Source organism: Astyanax mexicanus, chromosome 8, assembly GCF_023375975.1.
Source record: "Astyanax mexicanus isolate ESR-SI-001 chromosome 8, AstMex3_surface, whole genome shotgun sequence".
NCBI classification, from domain to species: Eukaryota; Metazoa; Chordata; class Actinopteri; order Characiformes; family Acestrorhamphidae; genus Astyanax; species Astyanax mexicanus.
In genome coordinates this window covers 50,169,530-50,193,350 of record NC_064415.1, presented here as the reverse complement: position 1 = coordinate 50,193,350, position 23,821 = coordinate 50,169,530, and the positions used below count along the sequence as shown (strand labels likewise).

General features: G+C 41.0%; 1 protein-coding gene, 1 long non-coding RNA gene, 1 other non-coding gene and 1 gene segment (V, D, J or C); 3 read left to right on the top strand and 1 right to left on the bottom strand.

Moving 5' to 3' along the window:
• The first annotated feature begins 1,422 nt into the window (after nucleotides 1–1,422).
• LOC103037365 (golgin subfamily A member 6-like protein 22) lies at nucleotides 1,423–2,838 on the top strand. 4 transcript variants are annotated; one of them, XM_049482391.1, is made up of 2 exons: nucleotides 1,423–2,407; nucleotides 2,471–2,838. In XM_049482391.1, the coding sequence occupies exons 1-2, from the start codon at nucleotides 1,469–1,471 to the stop codon at nucleotides 2,591–2,593; spliced, it is 1,062 nt and encodes a 353-aa protein (XP_049338348.1). In that variant the 5' UTR covers nucleotides 1,423–1,468; the 3' UTR covers nucleotides 2,594–2,838. The 4 variants fall into 4 exon arrangements, with proteins under 4 accessions (XP_049338348.1, XP_049338347.1, XP_049338346.1 ...); XM_049482390.1 differs by having other exon boundaries at nucleotides 2,450–2,838; XM_049482389.1 differs by having other exon boundaries at nucleotides 1,423–2,428.
• trnaq-uug (transfer RNA glutamine (anticodon UUG)) lies at nucleotides 2,838–2,909 on the top strand. The gene has a single exon. It is a non-coding gene; the product is annotated as a tRNA-Gln (tRNA).
• Nucleotides 2,910–3,419: 510 nt separating this feature from the next.
• Nucleotides 3,420–6,752, top strand: LOC125803881 (uncharacterized). 2 transcript variants are annotated; one of them, XR_007440235.1, is made up of 6 exons: nucleotides 3,420–3,759; nucleotides 4,837–4,987; nucleotides 5,459–5,525; nucleotides 6,025–6,145; nucleotides 6,256–6,366; nucleotides 6,497–6,752. It is a non-coding gene; the product is annotated as an uncharacterized LOC125803881 (long non-coding RNA). The 2 variants fall into 2 exon arrangements; XR_007440236.1 differs by having other exon boundaries at nucleotides 6,006–6,145.
• A 4,068-nt stretch (nucleotides 6,753–10,820) lies between these two features.
• LOC125803878 (T cell receptor alpha variable 18-like) lies at nucleotides 10,821–11,556 on the bottom strand. The segment is given in 2 exon segments: nucleotides 10,821–11,164; nucleotides 11,342–11,556. Coding segments are annotated over 2 exon segments (369 nt in total).
• Nucleotides 11,557–23,821: the final 12,265 nt, after the last annotated feature.

Here is a 23,821-nt window from a genome sequence, read left to right as displayed (position 1 = left end):
TAAACTGAGCTAGCTAGCTACCAAAGGCCAGAAAACAGTTATTTTAGCTACACTTAGGCAGCTAGCTACGTGCCTTACATATTATCAGCCACATTAGAAGAACTATAAGAACCATACCTGTCAAGTTTTGGACTTAAAAATAAGGGAAATTTTCCGTCACCTGCTTTGAGTCGCCCACCAACCCAACCAAGGTTCAGAATCCCTTATATTTTAAGACAGGTTTACAATAAATCTAAAATAACCACCTGTTAGATTATCAGAATCTGACAGGTCTATCTTTGTTGACACTGAAATGTTGTAGACGTTCCTATATATGTAATTCTTATAATACAGCCTAGTAAAACCCTTTTCTAGACATTTACATGAAATCATCAGCTTTTACAAAAAGGACATGGACCAGATATATTGCATAAGTAAATATTAGTCCAAAGGAGCCTAAACAATTAATAATTTCATTAATACTTCTTTCTATTGATCAGTCCAATCCTGATCAATTCAGTTAATTTCAGCCCTCTTCACATTTTCTCTCCAGATCAACCATCTCTTCTGCCCCTTCTAAATAATAAATTACACCACAATACTCTAAAACTAGCCCTGAACTAATAAAATAAATACAGTTTCGTTCATTATAGCTTACAGTAGGCCTGCAATCCTAAATTAATAAACACAGTTTGAAAATGAAATAGTTATTGGCTGATCAGGGCAGGTTGAACATCTAATTGTAAAGTTAAGCTAACTGAGTCACAAGCTGTATTTTCTTAAGCACACAGTCGGGTTGATCTGTCTGTTTCAGAAACAACGTCATCATAGTTTACATGTTTAGCTCCGTTACCTCGCTGTATATCCAGATATGCTTTAACGTCAGCTGCTCCGACTAGCTCTCACAGCGAGGGGGGCGGGGCTTTCCTACTTTGCGCTGCGCAAAACCAGGAACCTGATTGGCTGTTTCACCTGAAAGGCGGGACTTTCTCCTTGAACCGGCACTCCTTGAACCCATTGGTTAAGAGACACACAGTGACCAGTGCCCTGTCGCCTCAATAATAAAGTTTTTTTTTTTAACATAATACGGGAAAATACTAATACGGGAGGACGGCGGGAAAGAGGAGTAAAATACGGTAGTTTCCCAGCCAAAACGGGAGACTTGACAGGTATGATAAGAACATTCTACCGGCTCAAAAACATTATAAAAGTGTGAAGAGATTAGTTCTGATTTGAAAAAGCTTTTTATTTTTTCCAAGAAACAATAAACATGTTGTGCGCGCATGCGCTTGTATCCCAGCAGGCAATCCTGCCCCGTATGCTAGCAACGTTGACAGCACCTCTGAGAGAAGTCCAGAGAACAGCGTGGCGCTGGCGCGTGACGTCATAACCCTAGAAGGAATGACGTCATAGCCCCGGGGCTATAAATAGGCCCGCGCATTTGGGCGCATGACATTATTGAGCTCACTGCACAGCGTGTACTCTCGCAATGGCGTTTAAGTGGTTGAAAAAACTGATCCCAGGGAAAAAGTCCCGCAGGAAGGAGGAGATGCAGCGAAAACAGGAGGAGCTGAAGCTGAAAGAGGAGGGGCTGAAGCTGAAAGAGGAGGAGTTAAAGCAGATAGAAGCGGAGTTTAGTCAGAAAGAGGAGGAGTTTCAGGAGAAAGAAGAAGAGTTTCAGGAGAAAGAGGAGGAGTTACAGCTGAAAGAGGAGGAGATGCAGGAGAAACAAGAGGAGATGCAGCAAAAAGAGGAGGAGATGCTTCTGAAACAGGAGGAGTTGCGGCAGAAAGAGGACATGCAGCTGCAGGAAGATAAAGAGATGCTGCAGTATAAGAAGGAGATGCAGCAGAAAGAGAAGGAGATGGAGCTGCAGATGCAGCAGAAAGAGAGGAAGATATGGCTGCTGAAAGAGGAGATGCAGCAGAAAGGGAAGGAGATGGAGCTGCAGATGCTGCAGAAAGAGAAGGAGATGTGGCTGCTGAAAGAGAAGATGCAGCAGAAAGAGGAGGAGATGGAGCTGCAGTGGCAGCAGAAAGAGAAGGAGATGTGGCTGCTGAAAGAGGAGATGCAGCAGAAAGAGACGGAGCTGGAGCAGAAAGAGACGGAGCTGGAGCAGAAGGAGATGGGGATGCAGCTGCTGAAAGAGGAGATTGTGCAGAAAGTGAAGGAGATGCTGGATGAAGAGAAGGAGATGCAGCAGAAAGAGGAGGAGCTGGAGCAGAAAGAGAAGGAGATGCAGCGGCAGGAAGAGGACCTTCTGCAGAAAGTCAATAATATGCTGGTAGAAGATAAAGAGATCCTGCAGAAAGAGATGGAGATGCGGCAGCTGATAGAGAAGGAGATGAGGCAGCTGAAAGAGCAGATGAAGCAGCAAGAAAGGGAGATGAAGCAGAAAGAAAGGGAGGTGAAGCAGAAAGAAAGGGAGGTGAAGCAGAAAGAAAGGGAGGTGAAGCAGAAAGAAAGGGAGATTAAGCAGAAAGAAAGGGAGATGAAGCAGAAAGAAAGGGAGATGAAGCAGGAAGAGAAGGAGATGGAGCAGGAAGAGAAGGAGATGGAGCAGGAAGAGAAGGAGATGGAGGAGGAAGACAAGGAGATGGAGCAGAAAGAGTAGGAGATTGAGCAGAAAGAGGAGATTCTGATACAGAGGAGCGGCTTAAGGAGAAAGATACAGAAGCAAAAAATGTGATGAATATGATGAGTGCTGAGAGCATAGCAGCAGGGCGATTGACAGCTCCAGCAAAAAAAAATAAAATAAAAAATAAAATAAAATGTATATATACACATATGAATAAAGATAACTAAAGTATTAAAAGTCCTCCACAGGGAGGGGGTGGCATTGGGTCATAAAGATCATCAGCTCGTTGGTCTAGGGGTATGATTCTCGCTTTTGGAGCGAGAGGTCCCGGGTTCGAATCCCGGATGAGCTCTGATTTTACACCCAAACCACCCCCCATGCATCACCCCCACCCCCCCCCCCCCACCCCCCCCCCCCCCACCAACCCCCACAACACAAACGCAAAATGAAAAAAGGTTTAAAATGTATATACTTGTTTTTAATTGGACAGCAATCTGATTTACATACATTAAGAGTTCTACAATTCTTATAACAACTTTGGAAATTCTAGATTCAAAAGAAACACTATTTAGAAAAGTTATTAACTAATGGCCACAAATGAGCAAGATGTGTAAGCACTGTTTAGCCAAATTTCAGGTTCTATTTTATGAATCATACCAAGAATTGAAAGTTTAAAACGTATTCTGGTTTTTAAAATATTTAAAACAATACATATCTTGATTTTTTGTAAACAGTTTATCTTATCTAAAAAAAATCTATTGAATACAGAGTAGTGAATCCAAACATTTGACTGATACTGTATTTTGGGTTTATCTGATGTCATTTGCCATTTGTCAATTTTATCTCTCAAATTTCAAAAATAATTTTTGCATTTTGCATTGTAGACCAGTGGTGTCCAAACTACGGCCCGCGGGCCATTTGCGGCCCGTTTCCTTTTTTGGAGCGGCCCTCGAGGTATTTTAGAAATAGAATGAAAGTTGGCCCGCTGTTAGAGGAGCCGCTCGCTGCAGCCTGTAGGAAGGCGGAGTTGGACATCCAACCCCGCCCACATCCAACTCCGCCCATGTCCAACTCCGCCTTACGTCTAAAGCAACACCCACCTTACGTCCGTCACGAACGCCTACATTTACTCCAGGTAAACAGGAATTGTAGCCGAGAAAGCAGCTAAAGCATCTATCTGATTTATATCTCCGGTTATGGCGGTAAGTACAAATATTGAGTTATTTTTTAAGTTAACAGAGCTATTTTTATAATGTCCTCTTGTTTTTCTATATTATATTTTATGAATAAACGGTGAGTCGTTGATACACACATGAAGGTTCTACATCGGCGCGTGTACCATGTGGTTTGTTTGCTTCTAGTCATATTGCCGTTTTTTTGATGGATTCTAATGCAGAATTGCACCCAGTCTTGTCTAATTCAAACTTTAGTTATCTTACCTTCTGTTTTATGGGCTAAAATGCTACCAATTAATGGTATCACAGATAAACTCTCATAGCTAGTAGTGAGCTAGGCATCAGTTTTGTTTTAGGCATAGCTAGGGGTCATAGTCAGCTAACCTAAAAAACTGTTTAAACTGTCTATACAAGAAGTTAATTGGCTAACAAGATAGCAAGATAATCTAGCTAACTAAAATTGGTTCAAAGTCTTAGTCATACAAATAAATATTTGAAGATATCAATGCTTAATCCTCCTATTTAATTTGTCAGGAATAGCAATGGTATTCCCGGGTTAATTTGACCTGGTTCATTTTTAATTATCCAAAATATTTCTGAAACCAAAATAATCCTAACCAGAAGAGTAAATATTTAATAACTAACTCCATTGCTGATTGTTCTATCAACATTTAGTACAATAGTGTACAATAGAGGTAATAGTTCAATTAGGATAATTCACTTGTTTTTCCATTTTAAAAAATCTTACTTTTTTTTTTTGTTTTACTACTTTGTTACTTTTAAACGACCAACACAATATTTTTACATATAAATGAAACATAACATTACAATTTCGTTTTAGTTTTTGCAGGGGGTTGTTGCAAATATGAAATTAACCATTTTCATGTTATATGTTAATTATACAAATAAAGGCAAGCTGAAGACGTTTCATACAGAAAAAATACTTTTACTATCTTACTAAATGGATCAATTTGACCCGTAACGTAACAGGAGGGTTAAGTCGATGCACATTTATTACCTTTGTACTGAATGTAGTTACAATTAATGTGCACCGATATAGTAATTGTAAGCTCATGTTGTGTTTTGTTGCTTTCTGTTTTACAGCATCCAACACATGTCCAGGCCACTCCTGACCCTTCACGGTTTGGCCAGTGTGGTGTTTTCAAATGCCCCTGCTTCAGTTTTGACACTGACCAGCGATTTAATAACAGCCTACATCTACAAAACCATATCAAACAAGCAGTCGAGAATAACGGTATGGGGAAGTATTTCTTTAAACAGAGAGAGAGATATTGATTTTATTGGCTATAACAAATAAACATGTAAATGTAATATCTTGAATCAACAAATGCACTTACATCTTACACTCAATTGATGGGCATAATGAGTTGAAGAATATTAATATTTATAGGCTTAATTGCATGTTGTGTGCATTTTGGTCTTACAGTTTCCTTCATCTCTAAACTGCACACCTACAGCACACTTTTATTGTGTCTATTGCAGCCATACAATACTATGCAAAGACCAGTTCAGACATCATGTATCTCTGTGCAGCAGTGCAACCAAGACCATTATAGCAGAAGTGTTTAATCCACAGACTGTTGCTACTTCTGATGCACGTCCAGCTCCCCCTCTGCCAGCTACTCCTGATACACCTTCTCCCAGTTCTGGTCTTGCTTCCTCTGTGCATGGTATTAATTATATTAATTATTATATTTTCTCTCAGGAAAGTTCAGCGTGTTGAACGTGTGACTGATGAAGGAGATAGAATGGGCAACGTCTCCTTTGAACAGGTGTGAGGGTGTGGATGTGTGTTTTTTTTTATTTCGGGTTAATTTAACTGGGCCATTTAAAATGTTTTACTGTTGTGGTTTGTTTTCAAAAGTCTGAATTGGGCTGAAAAGATAAGTTGACATTATTTGAAATTTCAACTTGACCTAGTGTTGACTAGTCATTTCAAGGACATTTGAAGCCCATAAGCTATTGGAGTGCTATCATTTTAAAGGGATAGAAAAGCAGAGAGCTGTTTTGTTACGTTAAGGCAGAGATTAGTCAACAGAATGAGGCTGACTACAGTCTTCAGGCAAAAATGCTAGCCATTCCTACAGTAATCAGAGATTGGGGATATGATTGAAATAATAAGTGCCAACTCAGATTAATAGAATACCAAAATAGTAATTGGTTGCAGCCTTAGAATGTTATCTGGTCATTTTTTTCAATTACTATAATTTTCATGAATCAAAATCTACATGCTTCTATAATGTTTTTCACAGATGCCCCTTATTCTCATAGATACAGTTCTGGATGAGGGTGACAAAGCTTTTTTAAAGCTGTCACTGGTTTGTCGTCTCTTCCGGGACATTGTTTGGACAACAATCATTCCGGGCCCGGGCACATTTCGAGTGGCTTGACAGTAAGCATGATATTTCAGTACAGTTAAGATGTTTGTTTTCCCTTAGAAAAGGAATTACACTCACTGATTTTGAAATCATTTTAAAATTCTTGATTTTTTTAAACCTACAGGTGTAGTGCCATGAAAACATCACAGTGCTGCATGTAAAGACGAGTTTCGCAGGATGTACGAACTGCAGTGCTGCCAGAACTGTCAAGAAACTTATAAAGACTACATACTGGGTATGTTTGTTCTAAATAAATTTTGATAATTTTTTCCTGAGGTCAGAAATTGGTAAGTCAATATATTTAAGGTATTGGGGCTTGGGAGATTGTTACTTTGTGAAAGTGTGTGTTTTTACTTATATTACAGGCTACGTTGGGCATGGGAGACGAGGGGAGCTTGTGGCATTTTACAGCGAAAACGAGCACCCTGGATTTTGCAGCCAGCTTCATGAATGGCTGGGTGTGTGAGTGGCTGGGTGTGTGAGTGGCTGAGTGTGAGTGGCTGGGTGTTGCATTTTTAAATAAAGACTTCTGTATTTGTTTGACCAAAGCATGTAACCAAACATTTTAAAGGCTAGTGTGCCAATAAATGCCAATAAAGATATTGTATTAGCTTGGACAAAGTGTTTGTAAATGGAGTTAATTTCCCTGGGAACTACTGTCAGCCATACAAAATTGGGAGAGGAGAAGCAGGAGAGGGATATCATTATTATTATTATTATTATTATTATTATTATTGACAAAATAGCTATGTATACATATATTTTAATTTCTGAAACCACAGCATTTGATATATTGTACTCTATCGTTATACACTATCCAGCATACCATTATTACCACCTGCTTGTTTCTGCTTCTATTATTCTTTTTTTTAGCTCCAATTAGCATCTAGGACACTTTAGTTGCATAATGGTTTACTGGTGTATAATATACAATAGGTATAAAACACTGTTCACTCTATTAGACACTTCTACCAACAGCTGCTTTACATTGTGAGTGAAAAGTCAGAGACAGAATCTTTAAATCTGTTGCTGCACAGTTTGTTGCAAATCTGCAAATTCTTCATCAGTGCCCATGGGATGCTGCCTACTTGATGCTGAATACAGGACGCTGCCCACATGATGCTGGTTGATGGAGCATTTCCTGTCCAGTAGTGACAATGAGGTGTTTAAATTCTCCAGAGGCACTACTTTGTCGGATCCACTCATACCAACACAGCTCTTAACACCACTATGTCAGTGTCACTGTAGTGTTGTGAATAACCAACAAGCCACATAATAGCTGCTCTGTGGTGGTCCTAAATTGTATGCTATACAGTGCAGCTGTGTCATTCTCATCTGTAATATTTTCAGCACCCTGTTGACAGTGAAGATGCAGAATTACTTCTAATATCATTATTATATATTAGCTATGCCTATGACACAAATAGCCTTCCCCCTGCTGAGTGGTGATAAGAAGCACTGTCTATCTGTAATATGAAGTATAGAGCATTACAGTACAGAGAACAGGTGTGATCTAACAATCAAACACTTTAATAATCAGATGCAGCCTTTGACCAGCCTCTACCAGTGCAAAGCCATGATTGATAATGTGCTCTTTATTTCATATGGAACATAACCAAAAACTGTATATCGTAAGTTTTAACTTTATATAATAAGTAAATAATGATTCCTATGATAGCTAATCAATAATTCTGGAGATATTTACCAGTCTAAAATAAATTTATAAAATCTACACACTCTGGCAACTAGTTTAACAAATTTAAATGTAAGGATTAATGCAGTGAAATAATGGCTTACTCTGCTGGTGAGTGGGACAGATTAATGTATAATGTATTGTGATATACAGGACAGAGGCAATTGATCTTTTGGAAACAGCAAATCGTTGTATGCAATTATTTGCTTATTGTATAAAATAAAGGAGAAATGGCACACGTGATGAAAAAGAAGAGTTCCCTCTGTTACACAGAATGAGTTACCAGCCTCATAAACCACAAGTTAGCAGCATGCCATATAAGAAAAACAATAAAATCATACACTTTTAAGTTCACATGATTCCTTATGTATTACTTTATTTACAATGTTAAACCAAAAATGAATGAGAAAGTGTTTCCAAACTTTTGGCTGGTACTGTATATATAGCCTATTTTTTGTGATATCTGTGCATTACACTACAGCATGTGTAGAGCTGTAGCCAAGGCTACGTGGTGGAACTACTCACAAGATATGCGTAAATTTAGCGCAACATCGGCGTTATATGCGTATTTCACGTGGCACACAGTGCTTCTTGAACAAAAAAGTAGGGGGGTTGGCGTACAAGAGCACATGTGGGCGGAGTTGGATGTGGGCGGAGTTGGATGTCCAACTCCGCCTTCCTACAGGCTGCAGCGAGACGTACTTGCGCTGTTAAGCAGGTTTTTATAATGTGAGATTCAAAGTTTGAACGCTAGGTGTCAGAAACGGGCCAAAGAGTCTAAAAGCGGAGAGGGTGCGCATTTCTTGCGCAGGAAAACGGAGTAAAAGAGTCTAAAAGCGGAGAGAGTGCACATTTCTAGCGCAGAAAAACGGAGTAAAAGAGTCTGAAAGCGGAGAGAGTGCACATTTCTAGCGCAGAAAAACGGGCCAAAGTCTAAAAGTTGCCGTAATTAAGGAGTTTAATATTAAGAACCATCATGAAATTAAACATCAATTTGAAAAATCTTAGTTTACACAATACTGTCAAAGATAAAGAGAGTAAGTCAAGTAAAATGGTGTGTAAATGAAATAATCAGGAAAAAAGTATTATTTAAAGTGGTCTATTTCATTATTTGTTAGTGTGGCCCGTGACTTCAAATATATTTCTCCTTCTGGCCCCCAACAAAAAAAGTTTGGACACCCCTGTAGTAGCGGGTCTGGTGTTTGGTGAGCACGCTGAGGAAGGCCTAAGGGCCGAAACCTTCGTGTTTTATCTGTGAGTCAAATAAATACATTGGATATTATACGAGTGCTGTCCGATCCTCTTAAATTTAAACAAACTTTAAAAAAAATTAAAGGTAAAATGTATGTTGATTGTATTAGGGAAAACATATTTTTACAGTGCACCTCACATAAACTATTACGTTTCCTGTTTTTAGAAATCTTTTGAATAATAATTGTAAAATCTAGTTTGGATACATCCATTTATCGCTCATGCATCTGCCCTCTGTGCTCCATTTCTGTTATTCCAGATATATTGTTCATGTTTAACAGCATCCATGCAATACACGAAAAGTGCTTAAAATTAACCCACAACCCTGAAACCTGAACCCCTGGAGGTGTGGGGCAATACCTGCACTACCCGTACCTGCCGTGCCACAGTGAAATTTTTGTTTTTAACTATATTTTACTGGATTTCCCTTGTATTTTATCTAGAAAAATCATCAGAATTTTTTAAAGAACAGACATTTTATATCAAAACAAAAAAATATAGGAATTATCTGAATACATGAATTATCTATGGATTGCTATTTATTGTCAATAATTTAGTAATACAGTACATGCTACGATATTCTGATACAGTAAGCAAGGAGATATGTTGGAAAACTGGCATTGTATAAAAAGAATTTTATTTTTTTATATTTAAATATTTTTTATTATATTTATAAAATCTATTTTTATAAAATCTAACGACAGATTACAACACCGCTATCTAGTTGTCAAGTTTTACCCACAACACCAATCTTCCTATCTTAACTTTTAACTAAATATCTAGTATATTGCATTTTTGAAAATTGTTACAGTGTTGCAGAACAAAATATCATGATACAATTCAATAATTATATTTACTTACTTTTGTAAGGCAATTTTATTTAAGCTAAAACGTTTACATGTTCTAAGAGGTGATTTGTTGAGGTTGGCCCATTGTTTTAGAGAGGTTTTAAAAATCACCTGCTGACAAGGTGCACCTGCGCGAAGTACCACCATTTTAGAGGCCCACATCAGAACAACTTGTTCTTTCTCAGAGATTGTATTCTATTAATTTCTTCTTCTTTTAATTCTATCATTCTATCTACAAATTTTTACAATCAGTTTCCAATAGTTTTTACATATTTATCGCAATATTCAATTTGTGAGACAATTGTCAAATAATCTGATTCTATTAGTTTTTTAACTGAATATGAAACAGCACCAAATTCATCATGTAAATATATTATATCTATTCTAGAACTATGAATTCTATTAAAACGTGTAAACTGTCAACCTGTATCAGTCATTTTATTTTCTAACATAATTTGCTTTAATAATCTACCGTCACTGCGTATTTTATTAGGTTTATTTGATAAGCTGTCTATCTCATCTGTAATGGTGTTAAAATCTCCACATACAACCACATGAAAACCTGCATACAACAATATATTTTACTGATTAAAAAGTTTCATTCTTTTAGAAACAAATTGTGATGTGTAAATAGTAATTATTCTAATTTCTGCATCTGTTTACACTAATCAGACACTCCTGACTGAAACACAGACCTGTTGGTAGTGGTTGGATTTGCTCAATTGTGGCCTTTAATAATGTTTTTGTTTTTTTCTGTATCTCATCTTACTCTAAAACTCTGTCCCATCAATAGTTACTGGATCTCTTTTGTTTCTGACTATGACTGATATAACCTTGATGGTGAAGAATCAGAAGAGAAACAGCGCCCCCTCCTGAAATGTAAGTGTTTCTACATATTTCACAAGTAAAGTTTTAGTACAGTGTTTGGTGGGTTTCTGTCACTGTGGGCTGCAGAGCGCAGTAGTAGAGAGCAGAGTCTGATACTGCAGTTCTAGATATGTTCAGATCCACTTGTTTCTGTTGTTTGTCAGCCTTTGCTGTCAGACGGAGAGTAGAATTAGATGCTCCCTCAGTTTCAGTGAGAGAAATGAGGAATTCTGGTTCTGATTCAGGATACTGACGGTACCACTGCAGGCTGTTTATGTAAGATGCAGTATAATTACAGGAGAGAGTCACATCTGCTCCCTCCAAAACTCGCTTTACACTGAAGAGTGGCTGTATTCCATCAGCAGCACTGATTTCTACAAAACGAGAAACAAACAGATTTTTATTAATAATTATTAAGATTAACGAGGTTTAATTGAAGTATGTAATCTGTATCTACAATCAGAATTGTTCAGTTTAAACTAGAAAATAGATAAAAAAGAAGTATTGAATAAATGAGGAATTGATGATGAATAAAGAGATGAACTCCTCACCTTCAGTCAGAGTAAAGATGAGCAGAACACAGAGCAGCATCCTGTCTGAAGCTCAGAGACTGAATAAATAGAAGAGTTCCTCTTCAAGGAGCTCATGTTGATCTGACTCAGACTCTCAGTTCAGTTCAACAGGAGAGCAGAGCGCCACCTCCTGACAGACCTGCGTAAAGAGCAGAACAGATTTGATCAGAAGTTTATAAAGATTTATAGAACAGATCGAGGGTTCTGCTGCTAAACCTGTTTTCAGTGTTTTTGATTAACTGGCAGATTTTGAAAATTCATGCGTGTTTGAATTTGGGTTTATAATGGGAGATTTCTTAATTAAAATCACAGTGTACACAATATCTCACTCATTCTAATGAATGATGCATTCATCTACTTCTACATGCACCCATTGCTGCTGACACAGATGTGCAAATGCACACATATAGCCAGTATAGTGCCTGTAGAGTAGTGCTGTCAAAAGAATAGGACTACTTGGAGCATGCAAACCTGAAGAGAAACAGCAACCCCTCCTGAAATATAAGTATTTCTACATATTTCACAAGAAAAGTTTTAGTACAGTGTTTGGTGGGTTTCTGTCACTGTGGGCTCCAGAGCGCAGTAGTAGAGAGCAGAGTCTGATACTGCAGTAGAGGAGATGATCAGATTCACTCTTGATTCACTGAAATCCACTGTAGAACTGAATTGGGGAAATAAAGGGAGAAATAAAAAAAACAATGAGAAGAAATTTACATCAGCATTGTAGAAAAGATGAACTTCATTCCACCTAATTCATCACTGATACACTCAGACACATCACCACAAAACCAACACAGAAAAGCTGAATTCTAAAACACAGTAATATATTTCACACAGATAAAGATCTAGTTAATTCCACTTACCAAGTATGATGATAAACACAGTCAGAGAGCACAGGAACATCATGGTGACTCCAGTGTTCAGATAATGAGGAGAGATCTGGGAGCTACTTTTCAAGCATGTAAAGACTCCTCCTACATTAGTTATAAGAACAGAGGAATGAAGATCAGGAGAGAAGCAGAGTTCTTTACACCCAGTGCCTTTCAAAACTATTCAACCCCCTTAAAAGAGATTAGATTAGTCTAGATTACAAATATCACAGCTGTTCCAGTCAGTATTGTAATGTTTCAGTTCTGTTATACAGTGTTGAAGATGTGTTTTGTTTATGTAGAGAATTAATATGTTACACACTGGGTTTGGGTCAGTTACAGGTTTTTAGAAGGTGCTGAATAGATTAAAAATAGGAAGCAGGATTCACACACTGTCTGAAAATTCAGTGAATAAACTGTAGTATCAGATTGTATTATAGGTGTTCTCACTTCAGCTTTTCATTATAAATGCAGAACTAAACTCAATCCAGTAAATCCAGATGATTATATGTGTTATATGAGGATAAACTCTTCCTACAGAAATTTTCATTATTACCTAATCTAATCAAGCTAAGAGGAGTAGATATATTTCATTTCAGAAATGTAAAACAGATCAATATTTAATCTTTATATAGTAGATGAATGGAGAATAGAGATGTGTGTAAAATACCAGCACTACCAGTCAGGGTCTGATGGGAACCCTCACCAAGCGGCTACTGCTTTTCGTTTTTTGGTGAGTGAATTTGAAGATAGAAAAGTGATATTTTTAGATATTTTAAGTTCTCTTAATTACTGTTTTAATGTAACATCGGGTCAAAGAGCTGACTGACTGAATTCTTACTTATTATCTGAGTAATATATGTGTTGTTAATATTGAATACATTTTACATTAATTACAGTCATCTGCTCTGTTCATCATTGCTGCATTATTGTCTGTACACTGCAGACTGCTTCTATTTCAGTTATAAAACATATAGAACATGTAGAATATAAACACACATAATAAAATGTTTTTATTATTTATATATTTAATGTTTTAAATGTTGAAAATAATACAATAAATGACATTTATGATACAAACAGTGGCAAGTAACATAAAGCTCAGCCAGGATGTATTAATATTCACTAAACAAACGATAACAATTATAACAATCTAATACCTGCTTTACAATAATCCAGAAGCACAGTATAACACTATGTTCATGGTCTGATAACCGACAAGTATTCAGACCTACAGAGAAAATGTACCAATACTGTGATGAAGTTCTCTAAGAACAAACAGAAAACACTCCTTATCCTGGACTCACTTCCTTTAACCATATCAACAATCAACCAACCTCAGCACACTCCTTAAACACAATAGGAGTGTACAACAGGAGCACACGCCATACAAAAAGTGTTAAACCAGAATATGTTTTATACTTTACATTCTTCTAATTACCACATTTATCTTTGAGGACAGATCTGCACACTCTTGGTATTTTAATCTCAGTGTCTTCATGAGGGAGAGTTGGATATATTTTGGTTTGCCAAAATATATCCAAACAGACCAGGGTTCGAACTTCATGTCTAAACTGTTTGCACAGGTTTTAAAACAACTTTCTATTTCTCATAGAGTTTCCAGTGCATATCATCCAGAATCACAGGGGGCGCTAGAGAGGTTCCATCAAAGCCTAAAAGCCATGTTGCGTAAGCCATGTTTTGAGTCTGGTCGTGAATGGGACGAGGGAGTTCCCCTAGTACTCTTTGCAGTTCGAGAAGCAGTTCAGGATTCGCTGGGCTTTAGCCCCGCAGAACTTGTTTTTGGCCATACTGTGAGAGGTCCTTTAAAACTTCTAAAAGACAAGTGGTTGTCTACAGATGAGCCATCTACCACAAATTTGCTTGACTATGTGAGTAGCTTTAGAGAACGTCTTCACTTTGCATGTGAGGCAGCTAAAAGCATGTTGGCTTCCTCCCAGTCCAAGATGAAGAAGCATTATGATAAGTGTGCTGTGTCTCGTTCTTTTCAGCCGGGTGATTTAGTCTTGGTATTGCTACCTTTACCAGGATCATCGTTGCAGGCTAAGTTTTCAGGGCCTTATGTTATTGATTCAAAACTCAGTGATACTGATTATGTGGTGCGAACTCCAGATCGTAGAAGGAAAACCAGGGTTTGCCACATAAATATGTTGAAGGGTTATGTAGCCAGAGAAAACCATGATTGTAAGACATCTGCACCTTCCTCTAGTTCCATTCCAGTAGCCTCAGTTTCCTTTGTGTCCACTCCTTTGCAACCCTTTGAGACTGAAGAGCCTATGTCCAGTGCTCCTGTAGTTAGTGCTCGTTGGCAAAATTCTGACATCTTGAACAATTTGCCCAGTTTTCTTTCTCATTTAAGTGATGACTGCTCTCAAGATATTTCCAACTTAATTGAAAGCCACAAGTCTTTGTTTTCTGATCATCCGTCTCAAACTCATGTACTTGAGCATGACATTGATGTTAATGATCATCCTCCCATTAAGCAGCATGCTTATCGTCTTCATCCAGCCAAGCGTACTAGTATGCAGAAAGAAACACAGTATCTTGTAGATCATGGTCTTGCTGAGCCTAGCTCCAGTCTATGGAGATCTCCGTGCATCTTAGTACCAAAACCTGATGGCACACTACGTTTCTGTACAGATTATCGTAAAGTTAATGCTGTAACTCGTGTTGATTCCTTTCCATTGCCTCGCATGGAGGACTGTGTAGACAGTGTTGGTTCTGCTCGCTATGTGAGTACATTAGATCTTTTAAAGGGATATTGGCAAGTACCATTAACTCAGCGTGCATCTGATATTTCAGCTTTTGTTACACCCGATGATTTTTTACAATATAAAGTGATGGCTTTTGGGATGAGAAATGCTCCAGCTACATTCCAAAGATTGATGAGTGTCGTTCTGAAGGGCATTAAAAATGGTAAAGCTTATTTAGACGATCTTGTGATCTATAGCCAGAGTTGGTCAGAGCATTTAACTGTTTTGGATCTTGTGTTTCAGCGTCTTGAAGAAGCTGCCCTTACCCTAAATTTGGCCAAATGCGAGTTTGGAAAGGCTACAGTGGTGTACTTGGGAAAAGAGGTTGGTGGTGGTTGTGTTCGCCCTCTAGGAGCTAAGGTTGAGGCCATTGTGAATTTTCCAGCACCAAAGACCAAGCGTGAGTTGCGCCGTTTCTTAGGAATGGTGGGCTATTATCGGGGTTTTTGTAGAAATTTTTCTACAGTAGTGTTTCCCCTAACTAATCTACTTAGAGCTTCTGTCCCTTTTGTCTGGTCTGTTGAATGTCAGCAAGCTTTCGATAGTGTTAAATCTTTGCTTTGCTGTGCCCCAGTGCTTGCAGCTCCAAATTTTCAATGTCCTTTTAAGTTGGAGATTGATGCTAGTAATACTGGAGTTGGCGCTGTTCTCTTGCAAGAAGATGAACAGGGAATTGATCATCCAGTTTGCTACTTTTCCAAAAAGTTTACTCGTTATCAGATGCATTATTCCACAATCGAGAAGGAGACATTGGCTTTGATTTTGGCTTTAAAACACTTTGAGGTGTATGTTGGCTCTAGCTCTCAGGAAGTCATGGTGTTCACAGATCACAATCCCCTTGTGTTCTTGAGTCGTATGTACAACTCTAACCAGCGGCTTATGAGGTGGGCATTGATGGTTCAAGGTTACAATTTGACTATTAAACACAAGCGAGGATTAGATAATGTTTTGGCTGATGCTTTGTCTAGGATATAGTTATTGTTTAATTTTTTTTTTTATGGGGGGGAGTGTTACGTCCTAGACGTTTATTTTGGAATTTATTATTATTTTTGTAGATTGAGCAAGGTATTAAGTAGCTTTTGTTGTTTTTCTGTTGTCGTGCTGCTGCCCTCTGCTGCTCTTTCCGTGTATCTCTTGTTCCCTCTCTCTCAAGTTCTTAGGTCACATCTTGGTGGGAACATGTCAGCTGATCACTGTGGCCATGTGACCCAAGAATACAAAAGGACCTGAAGTTCCATTGTGGGATGGCCCATGGTGTCTCCACCATGCGGTCCATGGCAGACATATTGACACTTGCCTTTGTTTAGCTTATGTTTCTGTCTTGGTTAAGATGATGTTTTATGTCACTGTAGGGGTGAGCTGCCATTTTGTTTTTACTTACATTTGTTTCTGTTTATGAACAGGGAGGTAGGTAAGCTGTTTGTCTTTTCTTTGAACTTTTGTTTTTGATGCACAGGTAAGATAGCTTTTGACTGGTTAGACATTTTTGTTTGTTATTTTGGCCTTGGCTCACCCTGAAGTTTTTGTGACTTAGTTTATATTTGTTTATGACTTTGAGTATTATTATTATTATTATTATTATTATTATTATTATTATTATTATTATTATTATTATTATTTCTTTTTGAGCTGTAACATTATTTGTATTTTCTTGATCTGCCATGTATTTTGTATTGCCTGACCCTCCAATCTAAAAACATAAAATACACTTTTCTATTTTTGCATCCAAAACTTGTTGGTCCATTTATTTATGTTGCAACCCTTAGACCCTTAGGCTATACTTTTTTTATCTAGGGTCGTAACACCTGGAATACTTTTCTCAGTGTCTTGAAGGAGTTCCTGGAGGTGCTGAACAATAGTTGCTCCAGCTCATCACAAATCACCTTAAATCACCATCTTAGTTTATCAGGTTTAGATCAGGGGATTAATGTGGAGGACAAACACTTTTTTACTGTTTACTATGTAATTCCATATGTGTCTCTTAATTGGTTTATGTCTTTAATATTAATCTACAATGTAGAAAATAAACTAAATATTGCATGAGCTAGTGTTTTCATTTTTTGACTGGTACTGTATAAACAGATGCAACATGGCAAAACCCAGAGTTTGCCCAGATGAACGGCTACAAGGTCAGTTCAAAGTCCCTGATAATTACATATTATCTGCTCATTCAGCACAGAGTAGGTAGGATTAAAGATGTTGGGTGTGTTTATAAGAATAAGCGTCTCGTGCACTGAAACTACAGCACCAGTGATATTCCCAATGACATGGAATTATATTGTGTTGTCCTGTAATTCCCGGCCTGGTGGGAATGTTATATAGGTGTATGTGTGTGGCACAGTTACAGAATGCACAGACATGGAGACAGCAGCTTTGATTAGACCGTGACCATCACCAGTTCTCTGCAGGAATTCATTATTTGCATTAACTGCAGCATTGATCTCAGGAGCTCTACCATCACCAATCTAGATTTTAATGATTTATGTGTGCGTGTGATTGGTAAATAAGAAAGTGCCTAATTAGACTACAAGCTACAGAAAAGTGGTGTTATTACTGTATAATATAAAATAATATATTGTAATATGATATATCATTATTATAATATATATAATATAATGAAATCAACCACAGAATTAAGAATCAACTTAAAGAATACTCTTAAATAAGTACTGGGTTGTTCACATAGTACTTTAATTAAATAAGGGTTTGGTAAACACTTTTTAAATAAAGATTGATCTTAAGTACTAGTTATGAAAGTTCTTAGTTTCACTGAGCTTTTGGGAAACCCACCCCTGATCAGTTATTAATGTCAGTTGTACTGAACATAAAATTTACCCACCTCTTAACATCCTTTATTAGGTACATTTCTTTTGCTGTTTTATTATGAGCACCTGCATAACCACATCCAGTCATTTCTGAGAGAGTGTAATAAGAGATAAGCAGTGTGGTTTGATATTACTTTGATCTGCTTGTGTTCAAAGTAAACAGAAGGTGTGTGAGTTTTTGTAAAGCTTCTCAGAGACTTTGTATCACTGTGCTTCAACTTCCAGAGCACAGTAGTAGAGAGCTGTATCTGCCAGTCTTACTGTAACAGTGAGATCAGTGGATGAGTCGGATGCAGTTGATGCAAATCTCTTGTCTGCAGTGTTACTATTACTACTCCGCGATCGAGCTCCTCTATACAGTAAATACTGTAGAGCTCTGTTAGGATACTGTCTGTACCAGTAGAGCCAAACATATTGACTATCTGAATCATAAGAGCATTTCAGTGTAACAGATTCTCCCTCTATTCTAGAAACAGAGAGATCATCTGGTTTAATCCAATCAGCAGCAAAAACACCTGAAAGACAAACAGGAGAATTTAAATTTTAGAAAATAATACAAATATAATGTTCCAAATATTATTAATCATATCTTGACAGTGAGTACCTGATGTGGTAATGAGGATGATGAGGAGGATGGTCTTCATTGTGAATATGATCAGATGGAATCAGTAGTGTGTTTAAGCTCTCAGTGCTCTAATGCTGATCTGTGTGTTAGTGTGAATCTCTCTGAAGTGAGAGCAGTTATGAGAAACTACAACAGGAAACTCCTGCTCTGAGGAGCTGCTCCACTCTGCTCTCTGTCTTTGTAGAAGATCAGAGTGTTTATAAATGAACCACAAACACAGTCAACTGTTCAACTGTATAATATTAGTACTGAGTAGTAAAAATAAGAATAGTAATTAAAATCCAGTCAAACATTTTTTTTAAAACAAGCTTTTTTAAAGACTTTCTTGAGAGAAAATCAAAGGAATTAGTGGATTTGCTTTTAAACATGCTTTTTAAATGTCACATGAGGTTTGGTAAAAGGACTGAGAAAAATGCTACCATCTTCAGCTTAGAAAGCTTGTAAAACAATGTGTAAAGCAGCCTGAGGTTGAGCAGTACATGTTTTGAATAGTTAAATATTTGGATCATTCTCCATTTGGAGTGGGAATTTAAGTGGATACATTTTAAAAAATCAATTTAATTTGTCCCAGAACCTTAAAATGCCATTTACCAAATATGCAATATGGAGTGCTTAATTTCAAATAGATTTTAATATATTTTAACATAAAATGTAACGTTTTGGTGAATTTGTCACTGATGTTACCCCGTCTAGAAAACTTTTTATTTATTTTTTTTACAATTTATTTATTTTTAATTGAAATTATAATGTGGCTGAACGTGATAAAGAAATTCCATTTAACTTAACATGTTACCAAACTATGTTTATACACAAGCACTGAAAATAACAAAAAAAAAGCGCTCTGTCTTTATACTTAAAGGCATCTTCCTAAACTATAAAAAAAACAATAATACATTTCTATCAAATAAACATGAACATTGAACTACAGATATAAGAATGAATGATTCTAACATTTTAAAAAAATGCATATGGTAATATATTTGAAGAAAAAAAATTATGTAACATTTAACATTTTATATAACACCAGTGACACAAAGAAGTTATGTGCTACCTGATAATGAGAATTATTGTCAAATTAATAAAATAAAACGAGCAAGTATGGACTCCTCTCATGCCTTCTCCTGCCTCGAGATGACCTGTGACCCAGGGAAGCAGTTTAACAGAACTAACAACATCTATGATAAAAATGATAAAAACACCAGTGACCAAAATCTTTGTGAGAAAAATATTAAAAAAATAAAATACATGTAGCCAGGTGGTGAATTGAGAATACACCTTTAAAATGTGTGTCTGTAACTTTAAGAAACACAATCAGAAGTGTTGTCACCCTGGGAGAGGAAAGGGAGGAGCTAAGAGCATGGTAGAGAAGGAGGCTCAAGCTGCAGTGAATGGTGGTGCTTCATTTTAGGATCCATCCAGAGCCATCCTAATGAAATAAGAGAAATAATCAGGAAATACTGAACAATATAAGGTTTAGTTGGCCTATAACAGTAGTAGATGCCTATTTTGCCTTTCTAAACATGTATTTTGGATGAATCACAACCAGATGCGGGCAGATGTGTCATGAAGGAGGGAGGGATGGACGTAAGTGCAATATATATTTATTTAAACATACAAGATAAAATAAAACAATAAACAAAACGCGGGTAACGCAAAAACAAGGCTAGGATGATTTAAACTAGAAACACAGACTAAGAAACTAAGACAAGGAAACATACGGGTAGCAAGGATACATACTGGATACTGGATACAAAGGATACTGGATACAAGATACAAAAGACAAAATACAAAAGACTCGACACTGAACATTCAAACAGACGGGCTAAAATACATGAGGAGAGTGAGAAACACCTGGGCTAGGATGACGAGGGGGCGGGGTTACAGACAAGACACAGGTGAGAACACTAATAGCTAGGGCTGGGCTGGGGCGGAGTTAGGGTGGAGACAGGTACAAAAACAACAACACAAGCACATGGCTGGAAAACATGACAGGTAAACAGAGGGGCAGGAGCACAAGAGACAAAATAAGGGAGAAACAGAAGACAGACATGGCCTAAGGTGTAACATTACCCCCCCTCAACGGCGCCACTACCAGAGGCGCCGAGAGAGAGGGAACAGGGACTGGACAAAAGACTGGACAGGGGGCAGAGACTGAACAAACGACCTAACAGGAGACGGAGACTGGACAGGGAACGGAGACTGGGACTTGACAGGGGGCTCAGACTGAACAAACGACCTAACAGGGGACTGAGACTGGACAGGGGGCAGAGACTGAACAAACGACCTAACAGGAGACGGAGACTGGACAGGGAACGGAGACTGGGACTGGACAGGGGGCTCAGACTGAACAAACGACTGGACTGGGGACTGAGACTGGACAGGGGACAAGGACTTGACAAAAGACTGTACAGGGGGCTTAGACGGGACAGAGGGTTGGACACTAGACAGGAATGGAGACTGGACAGGGGGTTGAAACACAGACTGGACAGTGGCCGGGAACTGGGACTGGATAAGACTGGGCAGGGAAACTGGGACAATTACATGGACAGGGACGGACACAAACACAGTGACAGGGACGGGAACAGGAAAACCACCGGGGACAGGAATGGGAACAAACACAGACACCGGGACCAGGACAGGGAGAGACACGGGAACAAACATTGGTGGGTGCCCAGGACTGGCGAAAGTCTGTACGGAAGTCCAAGGAGCCAGCCTGGGCACAGTTCTGGGGGCAAAGACAGGGGGCCTTGGGGCAGGCCTGGGGGTATACAAAGTTCTGGGAGTGGGCACAGGGTCAGAGGCGGCCGGAGCCGCGGGCACAGGGTCAGAGACGGCCGGAGCCGCGGGCACAGGGTCAGAGGCGGCCGGAGCCGCAGGCACAGGGTCAGAGACGGCCGGAGCCGCGGGCACAGGGTCAGAGGCGGCCGGAGCCGCGGGCACAGGGTCAGAGGCGGCCGGAGCCGCGGGCACAGGGTCAGAGGCGGCCGGAGCCGCGGGCACAGGGTCTGGAGCAGTGGGTACCACGTGGGCGGCAGGCACTGCTGGTGCTGGAGCAGCGGGAGCTGCTGGAGCTGGAGCTGAGGCTGGAGCAGCGGGAGCTGCTGGAGCTGGAGCTGAGGCTGGAGCAGCGGGAGCTGCTGGAGCTGGAGCTGAGGCTGGAGCAGCGGGAGCTGCTGGAGCTGGAGCTGAGGCTGGAGCAGCGGGAGCTGCTGGCGCTGGAGCTGAGGCTGGAGCAGCGGGAGCTGCTGGCGCAGGAGCTGAGGCTGGAGCAGCGGGAGCTGCTGGAGCTGGAGCTGAGGCTGGAGCAGCGGGAGCTGCTGGAGCTGGAGCTGAGGCTGGAGCAGCGGGAGCTGCTGGAGCTGGAGCTGAGGCTGGAGCAGCGGGAGCTGCTGGCGCTGGAGCTGAGGCTGGAGCAGCGGGAGCTGCTGGCGCTGGAGCTGAGGCTGGAGCAGCGGGAGCTGCTGGCGCTGGAGCTGAGGCTGGAGCAGCGGGAGCTGCTGGCGCTGGAGCTGAGGCTGGAGCAGCGGGAGCTGCTGGCGCTGGAGCTGAGGCTGGAGCAGCGGGAGCTGCTGGAGCTGGAGCTGTGGCAGCAGGTGCTGGAACTGGAGCTGTGGCAGCAGGTGCTGGAGCTGGAGCTGTGGCAGCAGGTGCTGGAGCTGGAGCTGTGGCAGCAGGTGCTGGAGCTGGAGCTGTGGCAGCAGGTGCTGGAGCTGGAGCTGTGGCAGCGGAAGCTGCTGGTGCTTGAGCAGGCGCGGCGGGTGCAGCTTGAGCAGGCACGGCGGGTGCAGCTTGAGCAGGCGCGGCGGGTGCGGCTTGAGCAGGCGCGGCGGGTGCGGCTTGAGCAGGCGCGGCGGGTGCGGCTTTAGCAGGCGCGGCGGGTGCGGCTTGAGCAGGCGCGGCGGGTGCGGCTTGAGCAGGCGCGGCGGGTGCGGCTTGAGCAGGCGCGGCGGGTGCGGCTTGAGCAGGCGCGGCGGGTGCGGCTTGAGCAGGCGCGGCGGGTGCAGCTTGAGCAGGCGCGGCGGGTCTAGGAGCTCGTGACCTGGGAGTAGGCACAGGAGCAGAGGCTGGACCCCCAGGCACAAGAACTGGGGTAACAGCAGGCACAGAGTCAGAGGCGGCCGGGGCCGCGGGAACTGGGTCAGAGGCGGCCGGGGCCGCGGGAACTGGGTCAGAGACGGCCGGGGTCGCGGGAACTGGGTCAGAGGCGGCCGGGGCCGCGGGAACTGGGTCAGAGGCGGCCGGGGCCGCGGGCACAGAGTCAAAGGCGGCCGGAGCCGCAGGCAGCGCTGATTCAGAGGCGGCGGGAGCCGCGGGCAGCGCTGATCCAGAGGCGGTGGGTCCTGCTGGCGAAGAAGCCGCTTCAGCGGGAGCTGAGAGTGCGGCTGCCGCCAAGATCCGGACAGGAGCCGCAGACTCAGCAGTGGGCGTGGCTGAAAACACCGGACCGGAGCTTGCTTCCGGAGCAGGAGTCGAAAACCCGGAATCCAGCCGGGCTGTACAGCTGGGATCCGGCCGAGCTTGAGAGCTGGGAGTCGGCCGGGCTTGAGAGCTGGAAGGCGGCCGGGCTTGAGAGCTGGAAGGCGGCCGGGCTTGAGAGCTGGAAGGCGGCCGGGCTTGAGAGCTGGAAGGCGGCCGGGCTTGAGAGCTGGAAGGCGGCCGGGCTTGAGAGCTGGAAGGCGGCCGGGCTTGAGAGCGCGGTGGAGTTAGCAGGCTAGCTAGCTTAGCTGGAGCTGGGCTGACGAGCTCCAAGCCAAGGAGAGGCGCCGGGAGCGGTTCATCTCCCCGAATTTGCTCGGCGAGGAACCGCAGATATTCGAGGTCCGCCTTCCTCGTAGCCTGCCACCTTGCTACGTCCATATTTTAGGTCGAGTCTTATGTCATGAAGGAGGGAGGGATGGACGTAAGTGCAATATATATTTATTTAAACATACAAGATAAAATAAAACAATAAACAAAACGCGGGTAACGCAAAAACAAGGCTAGGATGATTTAAACTAGAAACACAGACTAAGAAACTAAGACAAGGAAACATACGGGTAGCAAGGATACATACTGGATACTGGATACAAAGGATACTGGATACAAGATACAAAAGACAAAATACAAAAGACTCGACACTGAACATTCAAACAGACGGGCTAAAATACATGAGGAGAGTGAGAAACACCTGGGCTAGGATGACGAGGGGGCGGGGTTACAGACAAGACACAGGTGAGAACACTAATAGCTAGGGCTGGGCTGGGGCGGAGTTAGGGTGGAGACAGGTACAAAAACAACAACACAAGCACATGGCTGGAAAACATGACAGGTAAACAGAGGGGCAGGAGCACAAGAGACAAAATAAGGGAGAAACAGAAGACAGACAT

Excerpts from the sequence above, each read along its gene's own strand:
- LOC103037365 (XM_007242637.4), top strand. The coding sequence starts at position 1,469 with ATGGCGTTTAAGTGGTTGAAAAAACTGATCCCAGGGAAAAAGTCCCGC.